This window comes from Melospiza georgiana, chromosome Z (genome assembly GCF_028018845.1).
Source record: "Melospiza georgiana isolate bMelGeo1 chromosome Z, bMelGeo1.pri, whole genome shotgun sequence".
Lineage (NCBI taxonomy): Eukaryota > Metazoa > Chordata > Aves > Passeriformes > Passerellidae > Melospiza > Melospiza georgiana.
Genome location: NC_080465.1, coordinates 42,869,335 through 42,883,797, shown reverse-complemented (window position 1 = coordinate 42,883,797; position 14,463 = coordinate 42,869,335). Strand labels below are relative to the sequence as shown.

Sequence of the window (14,463 nt, the reverse complement as noted above, 5' to 3'; positions counted from 1 at the left end):
AATTATTGTCACTAGAAAATTCCAGAAATGTTGCTAGAGGATGATTGAGTTCTAGAAATACCTAAACCTAACCCTTCTAGCCAAAACAAAGTGTACAAAAAAAAATAATGGCTTCAACAGTTTGGAGATAAAAGAAATTATATTCAGCCTATACAATGTGCATGTAGAGATATCGGGAAATATTGACATGTGATAATAAGTGTCTTAAATCACAGATCAAAATACTTTGTCACTATTCTATGAAGCAGTCATGGTTTGCAGAATCTGTCATGATTCACCAAATCAGTGTGCTTGCTGAAATGATTTTCAGCTTCTTTTGAGAACTCCCTTGTTGGAAAAATTTACATGTATTTGTTGGGGTTTTTTTTGTTTTTAAATAAAAAAAATTGTTTCTATCGGCTACCTCCATGTAGAAAAGGTCTTCTACTTGTTTGATTGCTTTACTATAAGAAATTTTTTTTAAAATTAGATTTCCTCTCTGTTTCCATGAAAACTATAGTGTATGTGATAATTGCAAAGAGACTTCTTGGAGACACAGAACATTCTTGTTTATGAGTTTGTTGTGTATTTATCTATATTGAGCAATATGAAAATTATATTTTAGAGGACAGAACAGGGAAGAGGAAAAGGGAGAAGATCATGGAGAAAATTATCCCATTAAAGGAATTACAGTCTTTAAGGATCAACTCTTTATCTGTCATATTTGTCTTTATGTAATTCCATCAACACTCACTGAAAAAATGCCCTCTGTGACAAGGCCTTCAACTTTTCCCATCCCTATAGCAATTCACAGGTTAAGATCATTGTGTTTTATGATCCATTCCCCTAAGCTTCCTGCCATGTCAGTGAGGAGTCTTGTCTTGTTTTACAGTGGAGAAGTGATGACAAAGGCTGCAGGAAGTATCCCTCATTTAGTTTAATGCATGCTACCTGGGAACCCTCCCTTCCAATTCCATTTACATTGAACAGCGTAAGTCCTGCATGAGTGCAGATTATGTAGGCTCAGTCTGATGCAGTTGTTTAAAATTTTATACCCTCATACAGAATTAGCTGCCAATAAACTGTGAAATACATATGGGAAAGTTTTGCCTTTCCCAGAACTAAGACAGTACCTCAAGGAAAAAAAACCCTTTTCACAGAGCCATTCTTAGCTATCAGAGAGAAAAAAAGAAACAAAAAATATTTCATTGACAGTTTTTTTAAACTATGCTGTTTTATTATTCCAATGTATAATGACTAATTTATTCCAATCTCTGGTACCATAGGTTATTTTTTAAATGCTTGCATATGTTGCATTGATGGGGTTTAAATTAGAACCATTTTCTGTTTGCTGTGTGTCTCACTTACAGGAGTTAATCAGTACTCTGAAAAAGCATTTTTATATCTCCAGAAAAAAACTTCAACTTGCATCCTGAAGTTGAAAATTATTAATCTGACCCCTTTTTTTTAGCAAATGGCATATGCCAAAATTAACTGATTTTTTGGACATGTTTTTCTGCTCAAATGATTCAAACTGTGTTATAGTCATAGCAACAGCATGATAAACAATATATATATGCCAGGTTGTTTCTTTGTATAATGTGGATAAGTCTCTCATGATTATACGTTATTAACCATGTCTTATGCATCTATTCTGAGCTGAAGTATCAAAATCTACTTCCTTAGGATGGTATATTACTTCTGCTCTTTTTCTTGTTTGGTTGTTTATAGAGGAAGTAGCATACATGTTTCAAATTAATCTAGTGGATTCCAGTCTATTCAGCAGTGTTGCTCTGGTTACACTACATTATTTTTGTTTTCTGTGTTTCCTTCATTTCTTACATTATTTTCTTAGCTTAAAAAATTATCTGAATTGTTAAAATTATTTAAGATGCTAATATTCTCAAACATCAAATTAGGAAGCTGTTATTATGCTGTAAAAACCTGTGATAGTGTAAGTTGCTCTAACATAAATAAATAAATGACTGATATTACTGAAGGCTTTAAGAAAAAAAAATGGAAGAAGTCTTTTATCCTGGTTTTTAGAGGGCATCAGCAGCTTGCTTTTATGAAAAAGTAACAGCTAAATGCGCTGCAAATAATTTGCAGTAATCCAGTTCAGTGATTCATGTGTCTGCTTTAATGGGTCATAATTCAGGATAAAGTAACTGAGTGCAGTCAGAGTGCAGACACTGCTTATGCCAGGGACAGTATCTCTTCATAAAACACACCTCAGCAGAAGCAGTTTGCCAGCCCCCTAATACCCTCTGATGTTTTGATGTCCTGCATATTTTTCCGATTAAGTTTTGAGTGCCATGTTTTTAGTTGTATTTCCACATTCATTATCCTCACGTAGACCCTTCAGCGGGTTTGCCATATATGATTATTTTTTTAATGATGCCTTTCTTTCCACTTCAGCAGTTTAATAATCTAGCACATGGCTGCTTCTCAGTACTCAGCATTCACCTCCCCAATACAGAAGAGGACATGTGCTTTGGCTGCAGAATTCCATTTGCAGCTTTAGAAATGCATATTCCCTGTGGAGCAACATTTGTTTGACATAACCATTCATTTTTATTACCTCTTTAAATATGTTTATCCAGAGTTATCAATAATCATAAATAACTTGTATTCTGTTCTTGTCCTGTTTTTTTCCACAGACAAAATTGCTTACCCAGTATGTATTAAATCTGGGCAAGTATGATCAAAGCTACGACATCAGAGACCGTACAAGATTTATTAGGCAGCTTATTGTTCCGAATGAGAAGAGTGGAGCTTTAAGCAAATATGCCAAAAAAATATTTCTGGCACAGAAACCTGCCCCATTGCTTGAGTCTCCTTTTAAAGGTATAACTGCCAAAATCATTTGGTAAATGTTCATTGTGTAAAGGAATGTGGCAGCTTATTCTATTTCAAATACTCTCACAAATTGTGTCACTTAGCAAACAGAAAAGATTAATATGCAAGGATGCTCAGTCTGCTTACTTGCTTTTCAACAAGCAAGGTGCACAGTGCATTTCTCTAACAATAAACCCTGGCAAAATGATCTATTTCTATTCATGTAGATTTTAAATTTTATTTAAATAACAGAAGGTATGTCTTTTGAGGAAAACTATTCTTCAATTTAGGAAAATAGCTCTAGGATTTTACCTGGACTTAACAATTAGGTGATTCTTAATGTGAGTACTTCAAATGTTATATGAATTTGAAATAAATTGAATCTCTGTAGATATTTTTTTCTCCAAAATAACAATTTTCCCTCTGTGTTTTGCCTGTTGTTTTACCAGTAATATTCATTGTTTGTCTTCTCAAATTAAAAGGCTATCAGGCTATCTAAATTAAAAATACTCTATTATTGTGACAATTTGCATTTTAGTTTTCATACTTACTTAGGTCTAGTTTTGAAGCTTTAAAAGGAGCTCCATTTTGAAGAAAAACTATTAAAATTCTGGATGTGTTTGTGCCAAGACATGTATATGGATTGTTTAACTGTGCTGTCATTCTTAATATTCACAGTAAAGTAATTTTTAGAGAAGCTACATTTCAGAGCAACACCTCTAAACACACTGACTGATTAGCTTTTTTATTGACCATTATGGGGGAGATTATTGTAATCTATGGACTGAAATCAGTTTTTTGACCTATGAAGAGCTTCCTAGTTTATATTTATTCCATGACATTTGAGGTAATACAATGGCAATTACCTTTAGCCCTGATTAAGATTGCTCCTTGTGGTATAGCTCACAGTGTTTGTGTGTTTCTTTCCCCCCCCCCTCTGCTTTTTTTAATAGATCGGGATCATTTCCAGCTTGGCACCTTGTCTCACACACTGAACAGCCGAGCCACTGGGTACCTGGAGCTGTCTGACTGGCCAGAGGTGGCACCTGACCCCTCTGTCCGAAATGTCGACGTGGCTGAGTCGGTACGTCTGCGTCACCGAAAGTAACTTTGCTGAAGGCACTCGTCAATACAGAGAGTTAGCCCAAAACTAGAAGTATTTAAATACTATCTGTGGGCTGTGTTGAAAGCCATTGATGCGTGGGAATGTCCTGTTGCTTATTTTATCTTAGAAATCAAGCATCTGGCAACTTGCTTAATGCTAGTTCTTTTCAATGACAGAAGTGACTAAACTGTAGCCACTTCTGCTTCATTTTTGGAGTAAGTAGGCTTTTTTCACCTCCATCTCACTTCTGATTTCCTATCTTTTATCTCCACTCTGCTGCAGTATGTTAATTGAGTGTAGCTGGACTACCAAAGTCAGAAATGAAGAGGTTGGTTTGTGAAAAATCCAAGGCTAAACAAACAAAAACAAAAAGGAATAAGGTAATGCAAACAACAAAAAGCAGCTGCAAGGGATTGGATTATGTATGCTTCAAAGTGTCGAGTTTGGAAGAGATGAGGGTTTACATTTCAGATAATCTGAAGAGGATTAGGAAAGTTTATGATAGGAAAATGTCAGCTACTAGTGCATTAGTCATGTGTTTACACATTGGGCTTGTCATCTACTAGCAATAGCTTTTTGTTACTGCAGTGTAAACTCTGAGGGAAAGTCATATTTTGGTACGAGAATTGTGATTTATGTGTTGGGTACCAGAATGCTGCTGGAATATCAGGGAAGGCTGTTAAGTACTAGCTGAAATGTAAATATATTGGTATATAGTGTGCCAATGGTGCTCCTGGAGGTGTGGCATTGTAACAGATATACAGAGAAAAGCATGCAGTCCTGGTAATGAACCAACTTCCTCAGTAAGTCATAGATTGAATCATTTGCTTATGAGATGTTACACACAGAAAGAGCAAAAAAATTTTAAAAATTGGTCTGACTTACAGAAGCCAGTAGACACCAAACTGGTAGAAAAAGCATTTCTCCTTAGTACTCTAATGTGTTTACCTTCTTATATACATTTCAGGAAAAGTGATATTTGTACAAACTTCTGAAAGTTTTTATGGAAAGAATTTTAGATAATCAGCTCAAGCAGAGGATTATAAATGAAAGGGTTGGCATGAAGGAATTTGCCAAGGTGCTTTCATCCATAAGACCAAACCCATAAGACCAAAAAGTATTGCAGGAAATTGAACAAATGGTGTAACATCCATCTACAACATAGTAAAAAAATCCACCTCAAGTAAAAAAAATCCACCTCAAACTATTTAAACCTGAAAGCAAACTGGAAAATCCTTCAGCCATGTTGGGGTTTTTGCAAATATTTTCTTTGGAGGGTATCTAATTTTCATTAATTTTGTGGTTTCCCTAATACTGCATGTGCCTACATAGCATATGTGAGTAAAGCTGAGTTAAGCTGCAATCCACATGCAAATTGTCATATATACCCAAAAGAATATTGGCATTTTCAATCAGCTTTTGGTGTTAAAGAGGAAGCCAGTGTGTCTCTAGAGTTGTTCAGCCTTTCAGGTTAGAGCCTATTTCAAAACTTGAGTCTTATTCCAGATCAGATCAGTCAATGAGGCAGGCTTGTATCACATTGTTGATAATTGATAGAATTGTCTGCCAGTTTGTTTTTCTCTCCTGTCCTGAATTTTAACATTGCTTCTCTAGTAGCGTAGTGGTATATGGAAAGAAAAAAAGTCTGGCGAAAATACTGCCTCATTTTGGCATTCTCTTGGTGGCAAAAAATTACTTTTATTTGGAGAATTGCAGTGGAAGTGAAAAATAATTTGTCTGTGGCTATCTTGAGCGTCCACATCTGTTTTCTGCAAAAAATAGGATTATTAAGGTGGTGGATTTAACCTTCATTCCAGTTGTAGTCAGCTGGATCTAGAAATAAAACTCTCAGATTTCATGTTCTTTTGGCATAGAAATTTATTTATCATTACTGATGCTTTTAATCTAGCTTACTAAATCTTTTTCTGGACTACCTAATAGACATCTCTCATTTTATGGATAGGTACCAAACTTCTAGTTCTCCTAATTGTGTGAAGTCAGAGAAGTTTAATAGCTTCTCTTGACTTGCTCACATGATTTATTTAGCAACAGCTCTGAATGTTTTTATTTGATGTGTTGTCTGAATACTTTTGTATTGCTGGTTGCAAAGTAAACTTAAATTGAAATTTATTTACAGGCAAAGGAATGGACTGGAATTCTAGGCAAGCCAAAGAAGGAGAAACCTACTGAAAAGTTCTACTCTGAATCAGAAGAGGAGGAAGATGAGTCTGCCAGTACCAGTTCATCGGGTAAGTGTTTGGAAAGCAACTTGTATTTTTGCTGCCTGGAAAACTGTGTCTTCAGAACTGTCTGGTACATAAAAAGAAAACAAAATTGTAAACAAAGCCAGAGCTGTGTGTAAACTCAATAAATTGGGGGGTAAATTTTACATTCACCATATTTAATAAGTTAACTTTTGATTTGTTTCCCAGGCAAAAAAGCTGTCATGCTTCCTTTATCCTTTTTGGAGTCTAATATGAGTAAGGAGAGTTTGTAACTCCAGTTAAAACTGAAAGCACATAGCTGTTTGCAGGAGAAGTACCCAGATGCTTAGTTGTCAGGAACCTTAAGTCTTAAGTGTTTTTTGGCATTTGGTGGTGGTGAAGAATTATTTTGATAGCATGTGCTGCTGTGCTGATAAATGGCCAGATCTGTTTAGTTGTGTAGTCTTTCATGAGATTTATTCAGCAAATTGTGTTACATTATTTCTCTGAAGTTCTACATGATGTTTTCTGTTTATTATAATGGGGATATTGATGAAGAGGATAACAGCTACCTATGAAGTTCAGTAAGCAGAGGTTCTTTTAACTATTCTACCATTTATTTTCAGATAGGCAGTTCCCCAGGACAGCTGTTTCAGAAGATGTCAGCATATTTCAGATGTAGTAAAGATCATAATTCTTCCAGGTCCAGACTTTAAACCCAGAAAATATCTAGCATTAGAGACTTGAAAGAATTATCAGTATATAGTTGAATGAAAGAGGGTCATCTTAGAATACAAACATGGAGCTGCTTCCTTCCAGTTCGTTAGCTGAGGAAATATGCAGAAATGTTTAAGAATTGTACCACTGAAATTAGTGATTTCTGAAGTAATGGAAGCATATACTCACTATAGATATTTGAATATTTTGTAACTATGTGATTAATTACAGGATTAATAATTTGTTTAAATCAGTGATTCAATCATAGTCACTATGGGTATTTAGGAACAGATTATCTAATTAAGCAACTGTTTGAGAAGATAATTTTGCAGCTGAGCGAATGTAAAGACTAGAAAATTTGAGGTCATCTCCAGCTCCTAATAGGGTTATGTAACTTTGAAGAATCCACATGTGATTAATTTATTATTCAAATTTCTAATTTGAAAAAGTATAGTACTGTAGGCTGAAGAGGACAGATCTTTAACTAAGAAAATTTTGTAGATATAAGGGGAAAGTAGTTCCCTTGCCTGCTTTTGGCACAGGGTAGATAATACTAAAGCTTTCAACTGGATCTTAAAATACCAAACCACTGTTTAATTTAAAACAAAATTTGATTTCTAAAATACTAATTATTTAAGCTATTTAGATCAAAATTGCAAGGCTTGTTTTCATTTCAGGGAGTGAGTCTGACAGTGAAAGTGAGAAGGAAGATAAAGAGGAAGGCAGCACTGATGAGAGTAGTGGGAGTTCCTCTCCCAGTGAAGAATCAACTGACAGTGAATCAGACAGCAAAGAAAGTACTGCTAAGAAAACATATAGGGCTGTCAATGAAAGGTAGGTAAATGTTTGTCTGGTTTTAATTTTTTGTGATACTAGGTTATAAAGCACTCTTCCTGTTACCAGTCTGCCAAGCCTTTAATTAGGCTATTTTCGGTGTGTATTGGCCAAGGAGTGATGTCAGGGTATGAACCTAGTTCATATTTTCATTAATCAGACTAGTCTTATGTTTGGAATTAATTTCTGACTTCAGTAAAATCTTGGGTGGCTTGTTGAAAATTGATGTAACCTTGGGAGGCTGAATAAGTGATCAAATAGTTGTGTGAAACACTTAATTACCTTTGATGCAATTTTGCTGAGAGCTAAAATTAAGTCCTTCAACACTTTGCCATTATGTAACTAAGACAATTGATTTTTCTAAATAATGTTATATTAAAAAGATTATGATCCAAATATTAGAGGCAAGGGCTGTGAAGGGAAACGGTCATAAGATATTTAAGTGTTAGTGCTTTTAAGATTGCCTATTATCAACAGCATTATCATGTATTAAAGTATCATTAAAATTTTGAGTAATTGGGGCTAATACCTTGGATTGTATGAATCTGTTTCTTCCACTGCTGTCAGCAAGTGGCCTCTGCAGACACGATCGCCCTTTACTTTGTAGTCTGCTGCCAGCTCACTTGATGAGTTTGCAGCTCAGCTCAGTCGTGGCTGACAGCGCTGATTGGGGCGCAGTACACACTCTGCTCCTTTTATTACAGACAGTAATTAAAGCAGCTCGCCTTGCCACTTCCATAACAAACACAGCATAATGCCCTAATTATGACTTTATTAATTTAAGTCAGGATTTAATGATTTTAAAAGTGATTTATATTGTTTTTCCTGTTCAGAACAAATGAAATCTGTAGGTTAAATTAATACAGGCTTTTCATCATCGCAAAGTTAAAAAGCTAGTTACCAGTAAATTCTTTTCATTAGAATAACATCTGAAATTTTAAGCAGTAAGATAAACAATTATTACCCATCAAAACTGGCTGATGTGCGGTAAAGTAACATTTTTAATCTTCAAAGCTAGTTTTAAAGCTAAGCTAAAGATAAATTATTAAAAATCAACTTCATTTATGTAATGGGTTCACAACAACTTATTTGTTAATGCAACTACAGCTACTGTTAAATGGCAGTGAATGAAATATGGATGTTGTCATGAATAAACTTTGAACAGTATATAGTAGTGAATTTTTGTTTGTCATTTACCTCAAACAAGTTTTTAAATGTTGTCATACAGAAACATAATTTTCAGAACCTGTTTTTCACCATGATTTTAACAATCAGATGTGCTACATTACACTGTTTTTGTGACATGTACTACTGTTCCATTTTTAGCTTTGCAAGCTTCAAATTTACTGCTTTATGCTTTTGGTTAAAATTTGGGGAAGTAATTTTAGCTTCAGTTACATGGGTAGGCATGGCCTAAACATTATTTATTTGAAATAATTTTGATAAAATTTTATTTAGGCAATTCAGTCATAGGAGGTTCTTGAGAGGAGGAAGACTTTATTTTGATCTCTGTCATTTCAGATTTTCATTTCTCCTTCTCTGTATTTTTTTCATCTGAAAACATTGCAATCTCAGTGATGCAGCGTAGTACATTCTTTGTACTGCTCTTAAAGCTAAGCAAAAGTGTGTAACAATTAATTATGAGTCCAGAGGGACTCTTAATAGTTGAGTAGTCTAGATTTGTTTAATTATTGTTGACCTTGTTACCCTTCAAGCGCTTCAACAGCCAGTTCATTGTCTTGGGAAGGAAGCTGAATCAGGTAGTGTATGAAACACCTGATTTAGAAGTATAAAATAGTTGTTTGCAAATCCAAGAACAGAGTGTTTTTTTCTATATGCAGTATTAATTTTTCTGCTCCATGACAACTGTTAGAAAACAATTTTCATTTCCTGTGGTGGTAACTCCCCCTGAGACAAAAAGGTAATCTAGTAACTAGTTTTTAAAGTATTTTTAGATGTGAACAAGGCAGATAACATAACAGCTAGCTGTTAACACAGACCAACATAATCCAACATTGGTGGGTGAACAGAATTTCACTGTGTGAAGCTGTAAGGTATTCAATGTGACCAAAGGTGTAGGAATATAACAGCTCTTGTGTATAAACTCTTTAATGTGTTGAACAATTTGTAGACATTATAGGTCTTATTTCTAGGTGATGCAGTTTTATTCAGAAGAATTAACAAAGGAATAAACTAAACTAATTTGTTTTTTTTTAAGCAATATTACTGTACAAAAAAATGATACACAAAAATTCTGTTCATCATAGGCGGAATAGTATGAAAGTATCTTTATTTTAAAGGGGGGCTGTACTTCCTTTTGTAATGTCACAAGCTTGATGCATGCAAATAATATTTTTATATGTTCACATTTTATTTGGCTGTTTTGCTGGTTTAGACTACATATGATGATGTACTGTGTAGTGTAATAGAATAGTTTTGTGTAGCCTTAAACTACTTCGTTCATAGGTGAATAGTTTTTTATTGTGGAGAAATCATGACTTGAAACTCATTTAATGAAACTTTTAAATGCTGATGTAGGATATTGCCCAAGCTGATTCCTTTGGTGGTTTTACATGTCTCTTAACGCTTTTTTAAAATATGTAGTGATTCGGAGGATATTAAAAAGAAAGCAGAGGGGATTTCCAAAAAGAGAAGCACATCCAGTTCCTCTGATACAGAGTACACTTCATCAGATGAAAGTTCTTCAGGATCCAAATCAGAATCTGACTCTAAAAGTGACTCTGAGTCTGGAAAATCTAGAAATGCTACCTCTAGTAAGGTTAGTAAGGTAAAATATGTTTTCTTAAGGCCTGTATAAAATATGATAATGTGTATCTAACCATCTATCCTTGTTTCTTTCTGTTAGAGTGAAGATGGGTAGCAGTTTTGTGCATACCTAAAACAATCCAGAATTTATGAAAAACATCTTTTTACTTTTCATAGAGAGACCAGTCAAAAAGTAGTTTGATAGTTTAAGCAAGTAAGAGTGTTTTTATAACAAAAAACATGAATTATAAAAATATAAATTACAAAATTTCAGTTTATTATTTTATGTTATTTTTAGTCCTTATAGATGAAGAACAATAATAGAATCTAATTATTTTTTATACACAGAATATAATATTTTTCTAGTGGTCTATTATTCTTATATAATAAAATTAATTGGGTTTTAATTTAATTTTTAGGTTATTGTTGAACTGGTGAGACTTAATACATGCATGTGATGGTTATTTTATTAAAATTGAATCTTAAAGTATAGCTATAATACCTGGGTCTGAGAGGAAAGAAAACCAAGAACCAAATGTTAGTACATTGTTTTTTAAGTGTTTAAATATGTTCTAATAGAACTCTTAGCTTAGTTTTAAATTTTTCTGTTAAAATTGAGAATAGTATAGTTAATTAATCTATAACTGAGATGTATATATATAGGTAAGTAGCATTAATATTCCTAATGAGAAATCAACTTTTACTTGCTGTCTGTGTTTGATAGGAATATAGAGTCCTGTTACTTCAAATTCTGTTAGCTTTCTTAAAACAGATATGAAATAGCAAGCTTTATAATACATATTTTTTAAATTGGTTTCAAAATATGTAAAGATGCAAGAACACACAGCAGAGTCATTCATGTGTCAGTTGGGATTTATTAGCTTACTTTAGAGAAGAAAAAGTGCCTAAAAGTTCTTTACTCAAACTAGTGTTCTAGAATTAACTATTCATGCTATTAGCATTAAGTGGTTACTATTTACCCACGTACCTTGTATTTAAAAATAAATAAATGAAGAACTTTTTGCTAAATCTGTTCAGGAAGAAGAGTAAAAGAATTTCTGACACTTATTTTTCTGTTACCAAATACTTCCTATGCAATTCTTTCTATATCTTTACCAAAAAAAAAAGTTGAAGAGTAGAATTGTAGCTCAGAAATTTCCATTTAAATTCCGATATGTGGTATTGAAAATTAAGTGAAACTTAATTTCTCTTAATGCATTTTAAATTAAGCTAAGCCATTTCAGTCAGGACTCCTGTATAGACGGCAGATTAGTCAAAATAAACATCCTTTGTTGCAGTTCTAGCAATTTTTGAATTTGAGTAGCAGTTTTTGAAGCTGGTAAATAGGTGTGTTTTGATCAGTTAAGAGGTAAGGCTGTTGAGGCATGTATTTCTTTTAAATAAGGAGGCAAGGCTCTCCATTTCTCTAAATCTTGAACTAACATTGTACACGATCTTTGTTTTGCAACTTCATAGGTGTGCCTGAGAACTCTTGAGTTGTGATGTTAACTTTTAATGTGTTCCCTTCTTCAACCAAGTAGAACAAAAGATGAAGTGAGGCTGTATTACTTGAGAAGTGGAAATGTGTTTTGATGTTTTGATCAGTTTCTTGCCCAAATAACACATTAGGTAACACACCTGTGTATCAAAAGGTTTTTTCTTCTAGAGCAGCCAGACTGGATCCTGCAAAAAAATGGTAGCACAAAGAATACAACTTGAATTCACTTAGAAAAAACTGCTTTCATACTAGATGGGACATGAATTAATTGTAACACTTTGCAGCTCCCCACATCATCACAGTATTTTTTCACCAGAAGGTTATACATACTCTGATGTGCTTAGTTCTGAGCAGGCACTGCAAAGCCATGTTCAAACTGTCTTCTCTCTGCTGCATTTTTCCATTTTTCTCAGGATATTGACACCATGTAGATAATTTCTGTCACTGTAGTTCCCTAAACTGTTTGGTTCTTTCACAGGATATGTGAGGACTACTAGCATAAAGAAGCTTTTTGTATTTTAAAACAGCAGAATGTGTGAAGTCAAATACACTGAATATGAGAACTGGAGTGTCCAAGAAGCTTGGGGTTGAATTGTTGAAGTCAATTGTTGAAGATGGAAAGTTGTCAAAGCCTTGGATTTTAAGAGAAGAGAAGGAACATTGCAGTAGTTCTGAAGTCTTAGCACGTAAAAGGAAATGTGTTAGGAGCAAGAAGTATTTTTAAACAGTTGATAGAAGAGTTGATAAGAGTAGAGTCAAAAGATAGAGGGGAAAAATTGCAAAGCTTTTAAACATCACAAAAGACATTACAACAAACAGGAATGTGTTTATATGCATGGCAGTAAGAATAGTAGTGAGGAGATTATTGAAAAGCATAGAGTTCACTGTGCAGAAGCTAAATGTTCCTAAAATTCTTTTTCATTTAGAAATTAGCACATTTAATATAAGGGCAACAAACTTGGCTGAAGAACTGTAAACATCAATAGTCATATGTTAAGGAGTAGGGGGCAGTTAATTTAATGTCCTTGAACAAGAAGAACTGTTTCAGTATATGGTATTAATCCCTGGACCTTAAAGTTACTTTCCACTTAAACCATGTTCGATGCCTGCATTCATGTGTTTCTAGTACTTGTTCATTTTTAGACATGTAGTTAGATAAGGTGGTGGGAGAAAAGAAACACAGGTATTTTTTATTAGAAGTGATTGCTATGCTAACTAGCTTAATAAGGTTTTTTGTCAGAAAACTGTTTTGAGCACTGTAATGATAGATGAAGGTAACTGATGGTAACCTAGATAACACATTCCAAGCTAGAAAGAAAAAACAATTTTTAACAAACTTTAAAGAAGATTATAGTTAAAGTCTTATATATAGACCCCTTATGTGTCAAGGTACATCTTAAAAGAACCACATATATTTTTTTCTGCTCCCTTCCTGACTTATTTTCAGACCACCCAGGAAACAGATGGTTTCTGCCAGACTCTCAGAAATGCGTGCTTTATTCTGATTGTTTGTCATTAGAAAAGGCATTACTTATGTTATTCTGTTATAGTGTGTTCTTAATTTGGGCAGTCTATATGGGGATATTATTCATTAGGATTTCCTTTTCAGTAAAACTGAAAAGATTTTCTGAAATTAAAAAAGTTGTGGTTAGTGAGCTCTATTTTTATGATTTCTCAGTTTGCTACATGTTATGAACTACATTACATTGCAGATGTTTTGCGTGATGTTTACCATTCCTTATATATTGTGTTGGGTGCCATTTCCATGTTCTGCAAAATTATCTTGAAAAAAAGGTTTTATTACATTCACACTGGAGCTTAATTTCTACATACATCCATGCACTTACTGGCATTAAAATACGCTACCAAAAATTCAGATTATTTTCCTGAGTATGTTATTAATGGTTTAGTATTTTTTCTCCTGACAAATCATTTTGAAAAAGTTGTTGTCTTCACTGTAATTGAGCTGCAGTGAATCGAAAAGTCAGTCTCTTGTACTGCAGTCTTTTATATCATTTTGAAATATCAATAATTTGAGGTGTTCAGATACATACTATACTGTAAGCGTAAACACTGTAGAGCTAAAATGCATATTTGAGGATGATGCATGTATAAGTAGGTGTCTCTACAGTGGGATTTTAAAATCAGCTACTGTTGACCTCCTTCTACAAGTATAATACAGTCACTCAGCTGTTAAAAACCTGATCCACTATTTAAAAAATATACAAAAACAAATTGTCTATCTTTCTGCCTGATCTCCTTTCAAGTGCTAACACAATGGAAACAGTGGGTGATCTGTCAATGCATTTGGATTGTCAGTGATGGTTTTGTATAAATATTGGGAGGATAAGAAATAAAATTCGCACAGCAGAATATGATTTCATCTGCCTTTTCTCTGCAGCTCCATGGCTCATGCTGCGGTGTGAAATTCTCATTTTACACACTTTGCAGGCGGAGCACATGAATTATGCATTGAGCAAGAGAAATCTCCTGCTTCAAGTCCTATATGCATTTACCAGGTT

At 33.9% G+C, this 14,463-nt stretch overlaps 1 protein-coding gene across 4 annotated transcripts in view; it reads left to right on the top strand.

Annotated features, from left to right (window-relative positions):
* AP3B1 (adaptor related protein complex 3 subunit beta 1) overlaps positions 1-14,463 on the top strand; it is a 153,651-nt gene that overhangs the window by 81,864 nt on the left and 57,324 nt on the right. For all 4 annotated transcript variants that reach the window (XM_058043881.1, XM_058043880.1, XM_058043883.1 and 1 more), the window contains exons 16-20: positions 2,640-2,826; positions 3,771-3,901; positions 6,060-6,171; positions 7,521-7,677; positions 10,282-10,456. In XM_058043881.1, coding sequence (XP_057899864.1) covers positions 2,640-2,826; positions 3,771-3,901; positions 6,060-6,171; positions 7,521-7,677; positions 10,282-10,456 — 762 coding nt within the window. The remainder of the gene's footprint in view (positions 1-2,639; positions 2,827-3,770; positions 3,902-6,059; positions 6,172-7,520; positions 7,678-10,281; positions 10,457-14,463) is intronic.